The 21,930-nt window shown below is 38.5% G+C and overlaps 1 protein-coding gene across 1 annotated transcript in view; it reads right to left on the bottom strand.

Moving 5' to 3' along the window:
- Positions 1-21,930, bottom strand: part of LOC145942358 (protein Wnt-6) — a 36,289-nt gene continuing 14,359 nt past the window's right edge. Inside the window, exons 2-5 of the mRNA XM_083048985.1 lie at positions 19,749-19,969; positions 3,557-3,673; positions 3,012-3,208; positions 1-2,531 (exon numbers count right to left, since the gene is read on the bottom strand). Coding sequence (XP_082905111.1) covers positions 2,070-2,531; positions 3,012-3,208; positions 3,557-3,673; positions 19,749-19,969 — 997 coding nt within the window. The 3' untranslated portion in view covers positions 1-2,069. The remainder of the gene's footprint in view (positions 2,532-3,011; positions 3,209-3,556; positions 3,674-19,748; positions 19,970-21,930) is intronic.

The raw sequence follows: 21,930 nt of genomic DNA, 5'->3' as shown, positions 1-21,930 counted from the left end.
TTTCAAATACAATTAAAATCATATATTTCTTCCTTCTATATATATGTTCGCATCCTAAAATAGGGGTCGTCACTACTAATAAATCTTAATATAGTAACAACGAGATTCGTCCGTAGATACAATTTTTTTCGCACCTAACTCATATATTGCGCAAGAGTGCAAACATTAATAAATTCAGTCTTATGTACACAAAAGAGGAAGCCCTGTAACGCGATAAGGCTCGTTAACCGATTAAAAAGTGAATTATTCGAGAAACGGAAGAAGCTCGTGTATAGTTCATTGATCGATACATGCGTGAACAAGTATCGATCGATCGAATCGCGATGTATGGCACAAAAGCTTATATATCACGCGAGAAAAAAAAAGCGAAACATATAACTGGATATAGACGCGCAATCGAGAGCAAAATCCCAAATTTTCCCGACTATAATCAAAAACTTGATGCGACATAACGTCGAGATGTTTGTGATACGCCGTTAATGTCGAATTGATCATTCGGGATTTCGCTCGGAGCCCGACCTCGCGGCGATTCAAGCAGAGAAAGCGAGGCATTACTATGCGAATTGATGACGCGTTATGATGGTCCGACGGATATACTTTACATAAATTCATCATACGACTACGTGCGTATTAATATGTATTACGAGCACTGGAGATACGTGGAAAGCTTCAGCACGAGTAAAAAAAGGAAAGATCACGTTGCGTTGACGGCGTCGACGATGCTGATAACAACTATTATATGTAGGATCGATTCTACATAGCAGAAACCCCTTAGAAATCTAGTCAAAACGGTTTTCGCTTTCATTAAAATATATTCAATTTTTTAAAATTAAAAATATGAAAAGTATATTAATGAGATTTATTAAATCCTGAGGGGATATTTAGACATTTTGTTATCGCTAAGATTAGAGAAAAATATTTTTAGGTGATGTTGCTAATCGAATTTGGAGAAGAGATTAACAGTCTAAAAAAAAAATAAAAAAAAGAACCGATCTCGATTATAATAATAAAATTCTTTGGCCTATATTCTGGATCTTCTTTTAGCGATAAAAGCACTTTTAAGCATACAGTTTCTGTAACAGAAATGATATGCTTAAAAGCGCTTTTATCGCTAAAAGAAGATCCAGAATATGGGCCTTTGACTGCAACCTGTGTTGTCAATATTGATATTTTATAACAATAAGAACTACATCGAGTTCTATATCAAAAATATTCAATTTCACAACTACAAGCATTCATAGATACGCAGTCGAAGATACTGTCCTGCAAAACGCGAAGAATCGCGTCTAGTTGCATCGCGGACTCGCGTCTGACTCTGCACGCGCATGCACTACTGACGTTCTCGATCCCGCTCCTTGCGCGAGCGCGCGCGTTCGCGCGTTCGATAAATCATTTTATAAATCCTAAACACATACATCTCCTAAGTAACCTAGATTTAACTGAGACCGAAAATATACGGTCGCGGTATAAATCGTAAATCACATGTCATCTGAACATTCGTCGTTGAACATTCAAGATCGAACCGTATATAAATCGTAAAAGTTCTTATATATTACAAAACATTATTATATAATAGAGCATTATCACGAGCGTACCAAGGGAAAGATTGCCGATAGCAATGGCAATAAAAGTCGAAAAGTTTTAAGCATCAATAATGAATATAAAAAAAGCATGCTTCATATGCCAGTCAATTTATACAATATGTATCAGACCTGGTTTGGATGCTGCAATAATTAACACAAGTTAATTGCTAACGTCTCCCACAGAAATTGATAGTGAGACAACAAGGAAAAGTTTGATTAAATATTCGTGAATATTCCTTTTCATTGTTGAAAAAAATGCATTTTTTAACATTCAACAGTATAACTCTCTGCGAAACTCTGCAACTTCGACTATAATTATATTCTGACTCACGCAAAGAATATAAATCATTCCTCTCGGTACATTGTGTCACCTCAGTCTATTCTAACACGTATAAAATCGCTGCAAAATCAACTCAAAAAATTCTCGACGTTGTCATATATTTGTATCGATATATGAAAAAGTTTTTCACTTACTACTTCGACACTCTAGCGGCAAGTGTTGACGGTCTTCTTGACGAGGCATGTGTTGCACGTGACCTCGCAACACCACCGAAACCTACACTGGCAATTGGTCTTCTCCTTGATGATCTTAGTGTCGTAACCTCTGCCGCAGCAGAGCAACTCACAGCCCTCGATCCCGGGACTAGTCGCGTTGCACTGACGATCTGCCGTCCCTAGCGAGCCGGTCTTACGATTCAGCTTGCAAAAGTCCGGCGAGTCTTCGCTGTAAATCAGGTCGAATCTACCGGGCGGCTTGATCGTGGGACCCTCGGTGATAAAACTGTGACCGTCGTTGCTGGGAATGACCTTGGCTGCGCCGTCGAAGGACTCCTTCAAGCGATTACCGACCTCCCGGAACGGTGGCATTTTGCGCCAACAAGTGCGCACCGTACAGGAACCGGAAAGTCCGTGACACTTGCACTCAGTCTTCATAAAGTTACGTACAGCCTGAGGAGCGAATGTAAGCAACGCGTCGAATTGCAATCTTTCGATCTTATCTTTCTAACGTAATCTGACGGTTTTAAGATTCTAACAACAATGCATAGTAAATCGAGTTGAAGAATCAATAGTTGAATGAAACGGCAGTTGTATATAAATCACATTGCTTATTAAATATAGCCATGATAATTTTAAAATACAGCCTCTAATTTTGTTAGAACATTTGTTGAAGATGTAAAATCAGTGTCATAAAAAAATTAAACTGAAATATATATATTTCGTGAATAAATATTTTCCATTGCATTTGTGTGTAATTATCAGAGTAGTATACAATATTCATCAAATTGTGCATTATGAAACTAATAGTATAAAAAATTATAAAAGAATTAATATCGTTTATCATCAAGTATGATAAGCATTGATAGCAAGCAATAGTAATACACAGTGAGTTGAAAATGCATAAAGAGTAAATATAAAAATAATTCTTACCAAACGTCCAGCATCATTGTTGTGGAGCTTTACCAGCGTTTTAATGTCGCTTCGTTTACGATAAGGCGCATCCATAAAGTCACGAGATTTTCTGAAGCCGAAATTAACGTTATCACCGCATCCACCCCATTCCCATTCTCCCTCTGTTGGCAAACTTTTCTTGGCCTCGGCTCGCGCGAATTTAGCCAAACGATTACCTACGCAAACAATCGCCACATTTTCTTCCTCTTTCAACATTTAATTTTCGCGAAAATACTGATAATATCACATATATAATGAACAAAAAATTGCATATTATATGTGCAATTTTGAGGAATTTATTATCGATATCATGCGTTACACAATTTTTTTTATTAAAAAATAGAGATATAAAAATATGCTCCTCTTTTTTACTTATTCTAGAAAATAATAATGATTTTAGTGTATATTGAGAAAAATTTTAAAAGTCTATAAATTATTATAGATTCTCTTCTATATGTGAGATTGATGAGAAATCGATATGCGAATTAAATTATAAGAGAGATTAAAGAAGCAAGAGCTTTTACCCTTCGTCATCTTATCGCAGGAACATTCCACGAGGTCACCCATAGTACAGGCTCTCGTAATCGCATAAGTAACTCCAGCTGCGGTGATGGCATTCACGAAACCCGTCTCCCGCGTATCTGAAAGCACATGGCGGAGAATCCAAGATCAATTAATGGACTATTACCTTGGTAGCAGTGTGATCTGCGACGTAAATCACCGATCGTGAAACAAAAAGAAACGCGCCATGTGCACGGTAAGCAAGTAGAAATAAAAAAAATTAGCAAGAATCTTCTCCCGGTTGCGTATGGAGAGTCACGAAGTCGGAGAAGGATGCCGGGAGATAAGAAGCAATGTCGGCGAATAAAGTTGAAGAAGGTCACGTAATCAGATCGCTCGAGAAACAAATCGGATTACGCGTCGACCGGCGAATAAGACAATTTAGAGCCTTCGTGTGTGTGTGTGTGTCTGTCTGTGTCCGGAGATCTTTGAAATATATATTAATTAATAATATATTTCATACTTAAAAATAAATTCCAGAAAGTTTCATTTAAGAATACTTTTATGCTAATAAATTCCACGATAATCAATAAAATTGATCAATCAATCGTATAACTTTGACATAGTTACACTTGATGCATCACGTAATACGATTAATAAATGTATACAATATAAGAATAATAAAGGTTTATAATATTATTATAATATTTATATATTTATTTTTATTATATTTATTATTAATTATTATATTTATTATTATTATAATATTATAATATAATATTATTATAATAATAAACCTTTTTGTCGTTAATATTTCTTAGATTGATAAAGAGTTTAAAATCATTTGAGCAACTTTTCAACAAACGTATCTTGCGGAAATCATTACTTGGCTCTCTGAATGATCTAGGTCAATTGATCTGCCTAGGTATAGATCTGATTACGACAGCATTTAACCATGAACAAGTTATACAGATCGGAACATCTACGATATCACAAGATCTCCGTACGTTGTCATCCAAATGTCAAGTATAAAATAAACGATGCGATGTAAGGTATAATTTAACACCTGACATTTATTATTAGACGCGCTGCAGTAGTTGTTTATATGGCAAAGTAGAAGTCATATATAACAATTATCGATGTAGCAATATGCGATTAACGCTTCTTCGAATTTTTTTTCGCAGACAAATCGTCAACTGCAAATAACAAAATTATTTCTTATCGGGTTACATATAGGGCACGCATTCTTTAATACTACAACTTCCTGCCTTCAATCACTTGACCTTGAATCCGTACGCACCCTACATCCGAGATATCAAATTGCATTATTCTGTCCGGTAATTCGGTGAGTTGTGGGTGGCGCCGATCGCGAATAGACCGCACGAAAAGATCAGCATGAAAGGGGGATAAATCGTCAATGTCGAAGGTCTTGGGAGCAGAGGCCCATTGGTGGGTCCCACAATCCCAGCCCACGCTTGTCTGACTGCGATAGGTGTACCCACGGGGATCCAGGGAGACTCGTGGAGCGTGTGCGTGTATTCGGTTTCACCTGTCACGTCTCCACTCAATCATTAAGCGGACAATGCACACGACGCGGAATTTCACCCCTTTTCAAAACGGAATATCGCTCGGTCGACCATTGTCTCTGGCCTCCTCTCGAGCATCCGGTTTTCGCAGGGTGCATGTCAGATCATGTTCTCATTTTTGCATTCTACGTATGCATTTCACCCGTTTCTTTAACTCTTACCTTATCATTTTTTTATTTTAAATATGTTTCTTGCTTACGATTTATTTAATAGATTATTTATTTATTTATTAAACGCGTGTATAGAAAGAATTTTTAACGGTGAATATTGTACAGATATATAGTGCAAAACTTCAATATGAGATGCGACACCTCATTAAATTGACGTCGTCCTTCTTGCGAGATACTCGTCGTGGATCGTCGAGAAGGTCTCGCGGATCTTGAATTGATATGATCTTCACTTCAACGCCGATACGTCGGAATTAACTCATAACGGGGAATGCCCACCCAATTACGGATTCCAGGGAAAGGAGAGAAGAGCAAAATCGGTAGCCATCGTGAATATCGAGCAGCGATGCATCGACGATGCGAAATTGCACCGCGATCGCATCTCGGTTCCTTTTCAGAAACTTGTTGTGCGATTCTCTGTCAATTATCTCGATATGGACGGTGATGTCGATAATATCGATCGTTGTGCCGCCGACGAGAAGAACAACAACGTATTGTTCCGATCCCTCTTTTTGCATTTTTATTATCTCTTTTCATTTTTGTTGGCTCTTATACACGTCTATCGTATCTTATAAATTTATTATTACATAGAATTTCTAAAACGATACATTATTGTCTCATACTATTTAAAATAATGTCAATATTATTAATATAAAAAAGAAAAAAATAATTAAAAAAAAAGAAAAAAAAATAAATCGAGTGGAAGAAAGAGAAAGCACGTATGTGTATCAAAGTAGTGGACCGGAGGCAAACGCGGAGATGAGACGTACAGGGGTCCGAATGCTGGACTGCGACGACGCTAGGGAGGAGTTATACGCGTTAAGCCTGGTTCTCCATGGTTCCCATGGATTCCAAGCGGGTATCTTTAGCGCGGATCGACAGCGCGGACGGAACGGGAGGACGCAGGCCTGGGGAGAGAGAAGAAGGCTGCCTGCCACCGCCCGCGTATCTTCTGATGCATCGCCTCACCTTTCAGTGCGTATTTAAACGATACGATAGTTTTATACGAGCGATCTGATATCGGTGCCTCGAGAGCGAGAGAGGCCTGGCTCTGGCTCTCTTCTCGTCTCGTCTCCTCTCCTCTTCTTCTTCTTCTTCCTTCATGGCCGATCGATCGCTCGTTCCATCTCGTTCCGGCTCCGGTTCGAAACGGCACATCGGGCCCTTTAACATGACGGAAGCATCGAGGCTCTTTCGAGCTCACGCGGCTGGATCGTTTACGAGAGTCCTCGCTGCTCCTTTTTCGCAGCCTCCTCTTTCTTCACTCGGATCTCGAGGCGCCGTTGAGATCGGTCCTAAATCTGAACGAATCTCAAGAAAACCGAGAAGAAAGTAGTCCTCGAGGAAATTTTCTGAATTATGACTGCGACACGCAGTCAAGATTTTTTTTTTTTCTTCAGCGAAGATTATTTTAATCTGTCATATTGCTGTGTGTGATTTATATCTGAATAATCACAACAAAGTTATCTTATTTAATATCCGCCATAATTAAACCCTAATAAATCGATAGTTAATTAAATTTGCATTAACGATAGATTCGCGTATAATAAAAGACATCGTAGATTGGTCGAGAAAAGTTGCTTTCGATCTGCGTCTCGAAATATTTCTCCGAACGACAATTCATCTGAGCATTTTGATGATGCGCGGGGAATGCCGGAGAAACGGCAGATAATATAAATCACTTGGAATCAATTAGACACGAGGGATCGCGGGACCGATGATCTCTTCGCGATGCCAGCTGCACCTGTGAGCCCTTCGTCTCGGGTCGTCCCGGACGGTTCGGCCAATTATCAGCATTCCGGGGCATTATCCTCGAAGCGGGACTTACGCCGTGTTTAATTGCACGAGTAGTCTCCTCTTCTTCTTCCTTCCTCCTCCATCTCCCTCGCGACCTTCTTCGACTCTCTTTTTCGTAACGTTCTCTTCATTATTCTAGACGAAGAAATAACTCAGACGGCAATAAAATGCGTCTCCGCTAGTAATTTCACTTCCGGAAAATATCCTTTCCGCGAAAATATTTTTTCAATGTTTTTTTAAAACGTATAATCGTCTCAAGATAAGACAGCACGAATGGTGTAAAATAACATGGATATAGACATGATTTGTAGTTAAAAGAAGATATTGTTAGATAATTATATTAGAGACTTTAATGCGTCATGTAACATCAGAATAAATTAAATGCAATATACTCTGTCTCGAATCTTGCCTTCAATGTATGGAGAAAGAGCGACTCGCGATGCACCTTTTAGTTTTACGAACCGCTCGTATCACCTTAATAATGTCGAGCATATCTTCGAATTCTTTAACGGAGGATTGAGTCAGGGACCGTTTATGGGTAAAAAGAGATTATACCGCCTGTCTCGCGCAAATTACTCGCATTGCATCAGCGTCGCCGACTGACATATGCATATAAATATACACGGTGCATCGGCGGCATTCTTTCAATATTGCTGTATACTGTGAAGGAGGAATATCGCGAATGACATTCCACTTGCCGCAAACATATACACACGTCGTTCCGTCGAGATAATCGTGATCCATTTGCTTGTCAATTATGTAACCTCGTGAATTACGCGAGATATCCTTGCACTGTGGAAATATGCGCGTTTTTTATTCACTACATGCGGCACAATCCTATAATAGTGGCGAATCTTAAAAGATTGATTATGCTAAACCTAGATTACTAATTCGAATAACACATTATTCAATTTATCACATTTTTCCATTTGATTTCCTTCCACATGCATAATTTCTTCCAATAATCTCCTCCAATCGTACAATCTTTTTTGCAAAATAAATCCGAGAAAGCCAATCATAATTTACAGGTACATCGTTTTTATAATAAAATTTTCCGTGAGATAAATGAAATAGAGAGCTAAATGAATATAATATAAAATTTTATGTTACAAAAAAAACTTAAGTTTCTTAGAAATAAATCATTAACATCTTCTACAACGCTAGATTAACGCTACATATAAATCCGATATATATTTGTGAAAATATGCAAGAGTGTGCAAATGTGCAATTGCATTACACAGCCGTGCAAACCTCTCTAGGGATTGAACAAATCCCTCGTAAATCTCGCGGTGATTAATCGATCGGTCGGATCATGCAAACGCGCAATTTGCGGAGATGCGTCGGGCCGCCATTGTAAGAATTATGTCGCCGTTGTGGCCGATCGACGCACGTAGATGGTATCGATCGTTCGTTCGCAATCGAGTGATTTGTTTAGCCGCGTGACGATCTATCGAGCCGGATGCACCGATTCATGCGCAATAGAGATCGTACTTGGTACTCAATCCTCGTTCATTCTCGCCGATTCTTGTCTTCGATAGTGCTTCGATCTATTCTTAACACATTTACCGCAAATTTTCAATGTATTATATTTTACACCATATATCTAATATACTTTTCCCTAAATAAAATAATTCATTATAATGCACCTATAATAAAATATCTCAAAAAATAAGGTGTCGATAAAGTTATAGAAATAATTAAAATTTTTGACGGACGATTATACCTTGCAATTGCACATTTGTAAAGTATTATTGTATATTAATTGATAAAGAAAATAAAGATTTTTTAGAAATAAGTTATCATATTTGATCATCTCTCTAGTCAGACAAATAAATGGCAGTTAATTTGAAGAATACAGAACAATCATATTTTTTTAGAATAATTTACATATATTTCTTCCTCGTGTGCATCATTTTCGTACGTACCGCGTGATACCGTAAAAATACGATGTACCTGAGGGCATAGAAGAGAAAGAAGAAGAAGGAAAGAAAGGGGGAAGGGAAGGAAATAACATTAGACGACGTAGGCGAACACGAGAAAGGAAAGAGCAGACGACGTTGAAGCAGGTTAAAGCGAAAAGAGCAGCGCGAACGACGATAAATCTCGACGGGCATCCGTAAATAAAGTGGAGAATATTCAATGAGAGAGGAAGGTAGCGTGCGCGCGCTTAGGGCCGCGAGTGCAGAGGATCGAGAGGAGGGAAGAAAGTAACCACGAGGAGAGATCGGCTCGATCGCTCGCGCGAGTACCACAGATCGTCGCGACGACGGGCCCCGTTTCTCGACTCTTCGAGGGCGCGCGGATATATACATATACCAGAGGGGGAAGAAAACCTTTCCAATAAATACCGCGCGCGAGGAACGGACGCATGAATGCTGGCAAAAATCGCGGAATGACCAATTGCGGCGCGGGAGCTCCTCCGGCTCGCTCGCCTTTTCCTCGCGCGGATTCCAGAGGATTTTTGAGCGCCGTATCACCGCCGGATTTCTGCACTCTCTTGCAGGAATTTCTCTATCGCTCTTTCGCACTAAGCGTCTCCGAGTTCTAAGCTGCGTTTCACCGCAAAGATGCACCAAGCGCGCCTCATCGTCGTACGATGAGATACCGTGGCAATTATCAAAAAAACTAGAGGTACCCCGAAGGAAACGACGTACTATCGTTTTGTTCACCCTCTTTTGTATACCGTCTAACGCGTATCGAGAGTGTAACTCTCTTCGAATTGTATGCTTTCTATATTTTTTTCTTAAAATTATCCGAATTTACATTAACACTCAAGAAACGAAGCAGTTGATCATCAGTGAATATTTTAAAGAGAACGAGTCAAAATTATTAAAATACCCCCTTCTATTTAGATGAAAATTATCTTGAAAATTATTTAAAGATATCCAGAATATCGTTAGAATTAAGATAAGAACAGAGAGATTAAGACAATTAATTTCTATATCTTGAAAAAGAATAAAAGTTCGCGAGACTGTCAAGATTCACGAATGCGCAAAAACAGTCAAAGTGTCTGACAATGAGATGACAACTAAGTTTCAATTTTAAATATGCGCGGATGTTTTATAAAGCGTAAGAAAAATACACAAGCACACACATCAGAAATGTCACATGACTAGATTTAAATATAATGCACGCGAGAGAGTATGCGAGAAGAAGAGCACTTATACTCGCCCGTTGTTCATTCTATAAAACCCGCGAACAAATACACCAAAGTTTGACAAAAACCCATAAGATACGGTGAAAGAAAGACAAAATAAAGACGACAATCGCGTCGGTAAGTCCTTCCTCTCTTTCCAGTTTCTCCCGTTCTTCTTTCGATGCCGTGGAATCGACGAAGCATTCAAATGTCAGGCCGACAAGGTCTAACGGAGTAACAGATCTGTCCTGTTCCGGTTCTTTTTTTTTTCGTCAGTCTGTCCTATGTTATCTCCTTCTCCTCCTCCTTCCACACCCTCCCACGTCCAACGACAGAAGAGTTAAACGTACGGTAGTCGAGATACAATAAACGCACGGGACACTAAACTGTTTGCTGTTGTCAATCCTTTGTGAAGAGAATACCGGTCCAGGTATCCTCGCGATGCAGTGGGCCTATTGCTCTTTCAAGTACAGTTCTTACAAAGAGTAATCGCACAAAAGCTTAGTTAAAATTATCGATAATATATCGATAATAGCTGACGAAATCAAAGATTCATCAATTGAATAAATGCACAAATGTGATACATCGCTACTTTTTTAAATATTAATTAAACAATTTTTTGTCTCTGAGAGAAGAGATTAATTGCACATGGCATGTGTATGCAGTCACACCTCGCACATTCCGTTCCATTTATAGATTTCGTTCGCCGAAAGAGCACGCACGGTTCACGTTCACGGTTAACATCGGAGCTAATAGTGTTAATAAAATGACACGGACTTTCGTCCTCTCGGAAAGCAACACGAGAAATATTCCTTCTCTCTATCTCTCTGTTTTTCTCTCTTCTTCCTTTATATGCGTTTATTTCTTACGGGATACTCATGTCAGGATCGGTCGTCTTTAGTCACGGATAATTTCCTTCCTACCGGTTTTTACGATCTCTAGAAAAGCGAGAAAAATCAAGCTATTCCTTCGCCTTCGATTTCGACACGCTTTCATCATGATTGACGCTCATGATTGCCATTGTTGCCGCTGTCGTGAAGATGATCTTTACTTCATAAATAATTCATGTGAATCGGCGCTCACTCTGGACCCATCGTGCGCCAATAGTATTTTGCGCATTTTTGTGTCAGAACCGAAAGCGAGGAAACCCCCCATAGCGAATTTGAAAATCCCCATAGTGGTCGTGACAAAGTGGCACCGCGGGTGATAAAGATAGTCACTATAAAAGTAAAGTACTCTTGATATACACAACTTGCAGTCACGATTGTATTTGCTTCATTAACCTTCTTTGTGACAAGCAAGCGAAAAGTCAGGGTATCGTCACAACGTGAATATAATTTATTTTTAAATTCTAGTTTAACTATCGCTAGATTATTTCAAATAAAATAATGACAAAATACGTGAAAATATTTGACAACCTATTTTTTCGCAATTATTTAAATATTAATTTTATAATTTAAAACATTGTGATGCACAATGCACTTTATGCACATTTTATTTTAATAGTAACTGTAAAAGTAAAAATAAATTGTTCTTTCAAAATCGTCCTGCATTCATCTAAAAAAATATATCTAATTTGAATTTAAAACAAATCTAAAATTATGTAATCGACATGTGTTTTAAAGTTAAAATAATTTTCATTATTTATAGATTTAAATAAATATGTTTACTAATCTTTATCAAATATAATTACAAACTCACTGCGTTTTTAATAGTTTCCTCTCGCGATAAATTTCCGTAATCCTGCATGGTACTTTAACATTTCGTCGACAATGATCCACGCAAAGATCCACGCAAGAATCGGCACGAAAGGGACTGACGAAGCTCGAACGACGTGGCGGACAAACATCTTTTAAAGGCCTTTTAGTAGGTGCTTGACACGTATGCGTGACGTTATTTAATTTCCGTATACGTGCGAGAAAGACGGAGAAATGGCAGAGACGCGAAAGCGGGCAGGCCGGGAACGCTATACGGAGCGCATTAGTTAGCGCCGCATTTTCGCGAGGCGACGAAACACTTAGCGCCGTACCGCTAAATCCGTTTCAGTCCCTCTGGTTATCGCTGCTTCGCGTTCGCGCAAATTTCAGCGCGCGGTCTTAATCCGTTTAAGGGACGAGTCAAGGTCGCGGATTTCGCACAACAATATTCCCGCGGACATTCCAATTGATTAATATATGAAAATCGTATAACAAAACGTATAAGATATAAAATATTAGATAGTATTAAGATATGAGAAAGATCAGGCTCTATTATCTAATAAAAAATCAATATTTGAATATTAAGAAGAACATTTCAAAATATCTCTCGTTGTAGAACTTTTCAATCTTCTTCGAATTTCCCAAATTCGAAATTTCACGCCCATTCCTCATGCCCTGTGCATTTCTGTGTTCTATAAGAAGTCGTCCAGGGATCGTAAAATAGGATGAACCGAAGATTTTACGAGCGATATTAGCGGGATAGTCGGCGCCCTCACTGCCAAATAATTAGTACCCGATTTAGTGGAGATTCCATTAAACTTGCCGCCCTGTCCTATTAGGGATAAAATCCAGACAACCCCGCGAGAAAGATTCGGGAAGCGCGGGCGTACCTGTCGGACCACCTTCGTGGAGGAGCTGCGGTAACACATTTTATTACGCGTAAACTGTTCTTTTTATTTTCATCAGGTATACCAGCGCATCGGAGGATCCTCCCATCTTCCTGCTCTTTCCTTCTCTTCTCTCCGTTTTCTCTTGATAATCTCGTATATATTTCTCAATTTATACCGCATCATTCTTTTGATGCGATGAAAGCTAGAATGTGTGTGTTTATAAAGATAAAATATATATTTTATATCAATAAAAATAATAATAAAAAATATATCAAATAAAATTTTTTAGTTAAACGGTTTACGTTTTGCTGTATTCATCATTCGCGAATCCCGTATCTCGAAGAAATTTCAATTTGCAGGAACATAAATGATTTCGCGATCGTTCTCGCGGAAGAAAAGTATCGCGAGTGAACGGACAAAGGCACGGACTCTCGAGGCCCAAGGTGAGCATCCTCGTTAAAGAGTTGGGAAACGGCGAAGAAAAAGAGACGTCTCCATGAGGTAATCCCAAGGTAGCAGAGAGCGTTCAAACGCAGTAAAACAAAGTCATCGCGAAAGTGAGGCAATCAATCCAATTGCTACCGATAAATGACGCGGTTCGCATCGCGACACCTCAACTTCGAGAAATTTCTTCAGGATTCGAAAAAGCGCGCACGATCCAGCCATTAACTTTAAGCTTCTTCTCAATAAAAAAAAAATAAAATAAAATAAAATCATTTTACGTTAATTCCTTCCTTTTCCCCTCATACCGTTTCAGAGAAAAGAAGAGCAGAAAGAGAGGGCAATTTGTTGATTCGAGAAGGCGACCACTTAGGCGACCGTTTTCTTCGTCACTCCATGGATTCCCCCGTGGAATCTCGGAATGAATGAAGGAAAGCACTCTCTTAATTTGGTCGAAGCCCATCGATTCGACGATCGTACCTGCGAGGAGAGGCGAACCTCGCAGCAGAGGCTGTGGATGCGCTGCATCACAATAAATTCCTGCCTCCTCCGTTTCCCTTTACCCCCAGAGGTAGCTCTTTCCACGGGTTTTGACGCCCGTGTTCGTCTTATCGCGACACGCGGCACCCCTCAATTAAGAGGTGCTGCTCGTCCACGAATGTTATACCAGAGGCCTCCGTGGGCCCCCGGGGACCCCGCAGGACCACACAGCGGGAGCTACCTGCCGGGCCTTAACCTATCGGCCGCATCGCGCCCATAAAAATTAAACGTCGCCAGATAAATAAACGTCAATCGGGAATTAAGATAGGCGCCGCCGGTAGCGTGGATCCTCATGCGCTTTTCCCCTCTCTCTATCCGGCATCCGTTAGGAATTTTTCCTAGAGCCGTATCCGGGAGTGGACGATAGATAAAGCGACATCGACCTCTGATGTATCGTCAGTCGAATTTTCGGCTTGGGAAAAAGAGACCCGTTGACACATATCTCCGTGAGTAATGGATAATTACCGAATAACCTCGAGTACATAACCGGACAATTCATTGAAACAACCCTGTCCAAAGATTGCTAATCCAAAAATTATCGCTTATACAATACAAACGGAAAATATTGTATATTCATTAACATAATATGTTATTGCTTTCTCAATAGTGTCATTATTTTTTTAATGTCTCTGCTATTTATAATAAAATACTATTTAATTATTTTAACCTTGTTTTTGTCACAAAGGAATCTGCTGAAAACGGTCAGAACATTTGTTACCTTATCCTGTTTTCGTTCTCACTTCTGTTGAAAGAGAAGGGACATTTGCTTTCACATTTCTCGTAGGACTCTTTTCTTTCTAAACTACTCCGAAGAGAAATTACATTGGCGACAGCCAATCGAACAGCAGGATTCGGTAGCTAGACTCCACGTGTTGCTTGAAATCTTTCTAGACGGGTGGCCCCGAAACTCGTATATTTCTTCCGCCTAGATTTCTAACGACGATCTGTCTTCAGCTTGTAATAGATAATAGTCTCGACGTGTATCAATGGACCCTATTCACCAAATTCTGCACTCGTAATGAACAAACTGTTACGTTGAAGATTAAAAGCGATAGATAGATAATAAATTTTTTCTTCAATATAATTTCGGTACGCGCAATTTCAAGTTTTATATATATTTAAAATATATACAATGCTCTCTAATTTTATATATGAGACAGAAAAAAATTTCGAAATCTTATTTTGTTTGATCAATAAAATAATAATAAATTATTTTACAAATTATCTGACAAAATTCAATTTTTGGCTAAAAAATCAAATGTAAGCAAGAAACCATAGCAAATTAATAATAATGTTATTCTAATGTATAACAGTAGTTAATATTAATATAATAATAAAATGTATATTAATGTAATATAGAATGATATAATAATAAAATGTTAATAATGACAATTCAACAAGAGTACAATAACCAAAATACAGGAGTAAGAACACACACAGGGACGCTACCAAGGGACGACCCAATAAAAAACGATGTAACGCTTACACAGGACGTCCTAGGGCGAGCTGTCCGCAAGCGGAGTCGCAGATAAATGACGATAGCGAGAATTGTCACCCGAAACGACCAGTTAACACATTGCGGTCCCTGTCATCGATCCACAGCGTCCAATAGCGCATCCAGTATATAGACGAGATTTATATATCTGCGGTCCAGCCTTTTCCCGACAGACCCACCATTTAAAGTAAATTTTTGGCTGCATTGTGAAACCTTCGCTATACAAAACGGTTCTCCCCAGGCAAACTGATTTATCCCATGTGCTTTTTATTCTTAATATTGGTGTTATTATATCATTGTATATTATTTATTTTATATCTGAATATATTTATTTATATGATATTTATGTAAATATTTCTCCTATTTTTTATGTTAATATTTCTCCCTTATTATGTACGTATTTATATAGTAATTCTAATTGTCTTAATCTCTCATTGCCATTGATCGTTCGATGGAAAATGAGAAAAAATATTTGTTGCTCTATCTGACACAAGTGCTGTGAAATAATAATTCATCAGATATACGAAGGTGAATACATTCGTACCTAATAGAAAATCACCGTTAAAGCAAAGACTACAAATTATTTACACCGCGACGCGAATACCACTACGAATTTTACGATTACCCGATGAAGCGTACAATCTGACTTTGTCGTTTTTATGGCGCGGTACCGTCTTTATGGGGTGAGGCGAGATTGGTAGGGAGGAGGTTGTAAGTGCCAGGTGGAACGCAAATTAGGTCTTCACCTGCCAGCTGCATAAATTTCAACGCCATGAACCCGATAGCGACGTTCTTAATCAAAGCAGAAAAATTAAAGCCGAGATTTAATAATTTTTTTATTACATTAAAGAAGGAGAGAGATGTCAAGTATGTATCCGGAGATTTATAGATCTTTTTTTATATTATATTTTTTTCGTAGAAAAATGAATAATTATAATTAAATTCTCTATCTCTGAATATAGTTAAAAATTATTATTAATAATAATATATAATAAATATAATTATTATTAAAAAGTATAATTATGAAAAAAATAATAATTAAGACAAAAAAATAAATATGAAAATATAAAATTTCAAAAATGTCATATTATAGCGCTTAATCAAATAATGCAATCATGTATTGTTTATACGTCACATATAGTCACATATTCCGACTGATTCCCAAGTGATTTAATCAATATCTAAGCAGCTTTTCGTTACATCTCTCGCGTATTATTACGCATGCTACGTTAATTGGAATTCAATTAAAATGCCGACACGCTCAGAATCAAATATTACGCGTCGTTAATCTTAGATATTACAACGCGTTCTAGGACGTATCGATTTTATTTCGACCGAAAACACACGGAGCGTGTCAGCAAGATGCCTTTAGCGCAATTTGTATTCGATTATTCCATCAGCTTATCTCGACGATATCGAACTGATCGTAAAACAGTATTACAGCATTTGTTTCGCGAGAAGTATCGTAATTAAAGTGTCGAACAATCGGTGTGTACAACATTCAATACTACAGCACAGTTATGCAACCACACGGGTATGTCCATCAGATATCCATCAAATATTCAGATATCCATTCGATATCCTATATCCGCAATCTAGATATTTCATATTTCTTAATATTACTGTTTCCTGCTCTACGAAGAATTTGTTCATGGCAATTGTTTTATATGAATCATACAATATCGAATGTTATTATATGTATATGTGTGACAAAAAATATTAAAAATTGCAACGTTATGTAACGTTATTTTTTTTCTTACTCAGTAACTTTTTCGTATAAAATGCCTTGATGTGATAGAAAATAATGACAGAAATATCTAGAAATCTTAATATTGTGAAATATTTAAATATCTGAAATATTAAAAATGGGAGCACCGAGTGTGACGCTAATTCGCTTAATTAAACTCGCTTTATTTGGGCCGATGGACGCGCTGTCTCGTTAATAATATACTATCTCCCGAAGAGAGCGAATGCCGATCGTCAGGCATCCTCGGCGGTGTCGTGCTTAATTCGATCATCGATCGTCGAGCGTGGATTCCACGCGCGTCCGCGTTTAACATCTTACCTGAGGAGGCCCCCGACGATCCTGCATCGAATCACGATCGATGGGATTGACGGCGATCTCTAGATCGCGAGAGCGCGGATAAAGGGGAAAGCGGGGAGGAGGAGGGGATGAGATCGAAAGACGACCGATCGCGACCCGTCGTGGCAGTGAGGCTTTAATTAAGGGAACATATAGCCACTAATATCCGACGGACAGTGTCAATCTGTCAAGCTACCATAAGACACCGATCTGATAGCGGTCCTAGAGATCAGCACAGTCTATTGGAGATGCTGTCTTCGATTTAGTTGTCGTAGCCAATCATCCGGAATTAATATATCGGACGCTTAGCCGCGCGAGCGAGCGAGCCACGCGGACAGCTTCACTTTTCGTCAAGAGTTTCGGGTTCAGGTTTACCTCGTAGAGAAAAAAAGAGCAAAAAGAAAGAAGAATATTTGATTCTGTATAAGAATCGATCCATAGTCGAGATGAAATTCGTTCACGCTTGTTTACCGATTCACTCAATAGGTGTATTTAGTATGTTTGCTTACGCAAGACCGACGAAAATGATATTCGTACATTACAGTCTCGAGATAAAATTAGATACAAAAATCGTCATCTTACTAGTGTCCTGCGCTAAATTTATTTAAATAGGCTTCTTCGAAAAAAATATTATAATAATATATACAGCTGTAATTTCTGAATGAAAATGCTACAACATATCTTTGTAAAAAAAGTATTTTTAAAAAAATATATAAAAGTTTTACTTAATGCTTTACAAACAATTAAAATATCAATGAATATAATTATTTTATATCTCATACAATCGAAAAAAAATAATCTGACATTTTTATAAATGAAAAATTTTATATAAATATATTTTCTTTTTTTTTTTTTTATTTGTCGTATTAATATCCTTTAAGAATATTGGAAATTCACAAAATATATCACAGAGTGCTACCCAGGCCACACGAATTATCACGAATAGCTTTAATCAAATTTTTCTCTTTGTTTTGTTACACTAATCATCTTTATTTTTGGTGTAAATCGCTGACGAAACAAGCAAGTCATCGAGAATCAATTTGTTAACAGATGATAATGACATGGGTGCGGATCTAGACATGAATGATCTATAATTGACGTAGTTCCTTGAACTTTTCCCAACATTCCCATCAGTATCGTCGTTGGTAATAACGATTATCATTATTATCATATTATTACACGCTGCTATTTACTGTGACACCTTACAATTTGATTTCATAGTTGTATACGTGTCGAAATAGTCCCACCATTAAAGACAGTAGTCATTATCTCTCTTTCCTAGCCACCGAAACTGTACCTCTAAGAGATCTCCCATTAAGGTTAATTTAAAAATAATTACCACTTATTCGCGCGCGCATCTCTGTAATGTATCCAAAGAAGGAGTCAACGGAATAATATATTGTAAAAGATTACAATAAAAAATATATATCTACAAATATCGATTCTTTTAAATATTTCCCTCTCTTTCTTGCCTTCAACATTTTTATAAAAGTATAATTCTCTTCCTTCATATACATATATCATATTCAAAGAAACTAGATGTGAATATAATTAAAATATAAGTGTCAAACAATATATATAAGAAACATAATGTTTAATAATATGCTATCATTTTTTTTATCGAATAATCGTCGATTATCCGAACTAAAAACACGAAAATATCAAGGCTATTATGTGCATCGTGTTTTACGATCGTTAATACACTCGAATCGGTATAGAGTGGTCAACGTCAGACTCCACACGCGGAGAGAGAGGTACCTTAAAGGCCTCGCACGTAGAAAGGTCCTTAAAGGTCCTAAAGAAGTAGCCCATTCTGGAGGTGTGCCGATCGGGCACCGACATTTAATCGTAACGAATCGCCTTCAGGGCCCGTAGGGGAGTGTGTAATCGACATCCGGTTCGCCTAATGTCGAACGAGTAGCGCCCTGTAATCTACCGCTAGTGTGTGCATTGTCGTGCTTAGGCTCTTTTCTCGCTCCTGAAAAGGGCTCCATGGGACCCGAAATCCTTTTCTCGGCGAGAGGGCGAGGCCCGGAATAGAGCCTCGATCTTGCGCCCATGACTCGCGAATAATGCGACCGGATTCACGAATTATTACGGGATCGAGTATCTGATGTGCGCAAAAAGACGCGGTGAGTTTTACATCCGCGCGAATAATGTTTAATTTGTCCCCTTTGTTTATGTCATGAACAAGAAGTAGTAATATTTAATAAGACAAAGAAGAAAAAAAGTCCAACTAAAAGATCGTGATCTCTCAAATGTAAAATATAAAAACTCGACTTTAATCGAACTATTTCTGGAATTAATTGCTTTTAGAGTTCTGGATTTGTAAATCTGTTAATTGGATTTTTTTTTTATCAAAGTGTAATTCGATGAAACTTACCGCGGAGCAGCATCTTCTTGAGAGATCTCCTGATGGTCGTACAATTCCACCTCCGATTCCGGAATTGATATTGACATTCCCTGGTACCTACTTGGACACCTCTCGTAATTTCTTTCAACAGGGATGGCTCCTTACGGCAAATATCAGCAAGTTTCCCCTTCAGTCTTCGTGTTTTCTTGCAGACGAGCATCGGATCCATGACCAGTGTGCTTCCTACGGTCCTGTAAAAATTAACCAAAAATCTAATTTTAATAAATACATATGTATATGCATTTTGTGCATCTGTTCAAAAGTTCGATAATTTCTTAGCAATAATATTAGAAAAATATTAATAGAGCACTTTTCGAGGACTAAAAAAATAAGCAGCTTTAACGTAAAAAATTGAAATTTGCGCTCAATATTAGATAGATCGATAGAACGTGAAATAGAACGATACAGTTGTAAAAAATCGCGACGAATTCATTTCCTTGAGACGCGACACACGTTAAAAAGAAAGAGGGTGATTTACGAAAGCTACAAATTCCGTCGACATGATATCGGCCAAGCTACCGGTTATTTAGTTGCGCGATATTTTCCCGGTCGCAATGTAGAAGATACAATTTTGCACTCGCGCAAAATTAAGCGAAAAAATTCGCGGTTTGCTTATTCGTTTCTCTTAGAGCACGGTAGATCTTAGGTAACTCTTTCTTTCTTTCTCTCTATAGCAGGCAAGTGTTGTGTCTCGTCGCTGCCCTGATCCTCGCGATTAATCGCACGCGTTTGTATCAGAATTTATTTCTCTTAAGCGCATAACCATCGTGTCTCATAAATCAGTCAAAGCCTCGCCATTTAAATCGGATTTACTTTATTATTGCCTGACAAATTTATCATTCCCAACACGTATTCCTTGATATTATTAATTTTTCGCATCTGTGCCACATGACTAATTAAATCTTGCATTCTAACGAGTTACATAATAAAGCAATAAATTAGCAAGAAAAACTTAAATCCCTATACATTTTATTCGATTGGCTAATTTTCTCCATGTGGTCAGTTTAATAATTTATTACGATAACAATGAGTAAATTATAGCAATTGTATTATTACCATGCAATTGCAGTCGACATAATGTAAAATTATTATGCCCGATGAAAGTCGTTATTCTTTTCGATTTTTACTTTTCTTTTTCTTTGCTCTCTAAATATATACCAGACATCTTCAGACGTTATCCAGCGGTAACATACCAAACTTTATTACGGCGGTTTTAATGATTGAACGAAACAGTCCAAAGAAGGTGACGAAGAGTAATAGGGCGAAATCACGATTGTATCCCGCGAAGCCGCGGAACTCTAATAACGAATGAGACGAACAGATTCGCGCCGTGATTCTTAACGAGAAGGAAAAGAAGTCGACGATGAAGGCAAGGAAGAAGGACGACTACGCTGCAGACAGTAGGTACGATACTCGAATCTGAACACGCTAACGCCATTACGATAATTAAAGCTCCGACGTAACCAATTCTATGAACGAAAAAGGAAGCCGTGAAGAAAAGAGAAATATTTCCGAAGGGGGGAGGAAAAGAAGACGATCTAGAAACGGAAAGAACGAACGAGTGTGCCGAGGGGGTGCGAAGAGGCAGGAGACGGCCGGATGATTGCGCTGGGAGTACAGAAAAAAAAAATAAAAGAAAAATAAAGCGGAATGGACTCCGAGTGAATACGCGAGCGGTGGGAACTACGAAGTTGAGGAGGACGACTTGGAGGCAGAAGAGGACCAAGAGAAGAGAAGTAGAGGAAGATGAGCGCGAAAGAAGCGCGGACGAGAACGAAGGCGGAAAGGTAAAGAGAGAAACGATTACGGACGCAGGCTGGGTTAGAGGAAGGAGAAGAAAATGGAGAAGAAGAAAAAGAAAGAGGACAGTCTGGGCGACCTTCGTTACGAAACGTTAATTAAGATCATTAGTTCTGCGTCGGTAGGATGCCGGGGTGCGTACACACGACGGCCTCTCGGGAATGCAACGACCTTAATGGCAATAATTCCGTTAAGGACGGTTGCTCGCGCTGCCCGACGTGCCCCTCGCTCGTCCGCTTTTCGTTCTGCACGAACGGGGAATAAGAAGCGACGGAGATAATACGACGTGGAGAGTCGTGCACGAGAGTGACATCGTCATTTGGGCGAAGAGAATTGCTACCTCTGAGAATGG

This window comes from Prenolepis imparis, unplaced genomic scaffold (assembly GCF_030444845.1).
Source record: "Prenolepis imparis isolate NDT839.2.m4 unplaced genomic scaffold, iyPreImpa1.0 SCAF_11, whole genome shotgun sequence".
Classification (NCBI taxonomy): domain Eukaryota; kingdom Metazoa; phylum Arthropoda; class Insecta; order Hymenoptera; family Formicidae; genus Prenolepis; species Prenolepis imparis.
The sequence above is the reverse complement of the archived record's forward strand: the minus strand, read 5'-3'. Positions and strand labels throughout refer to the sequence as shown.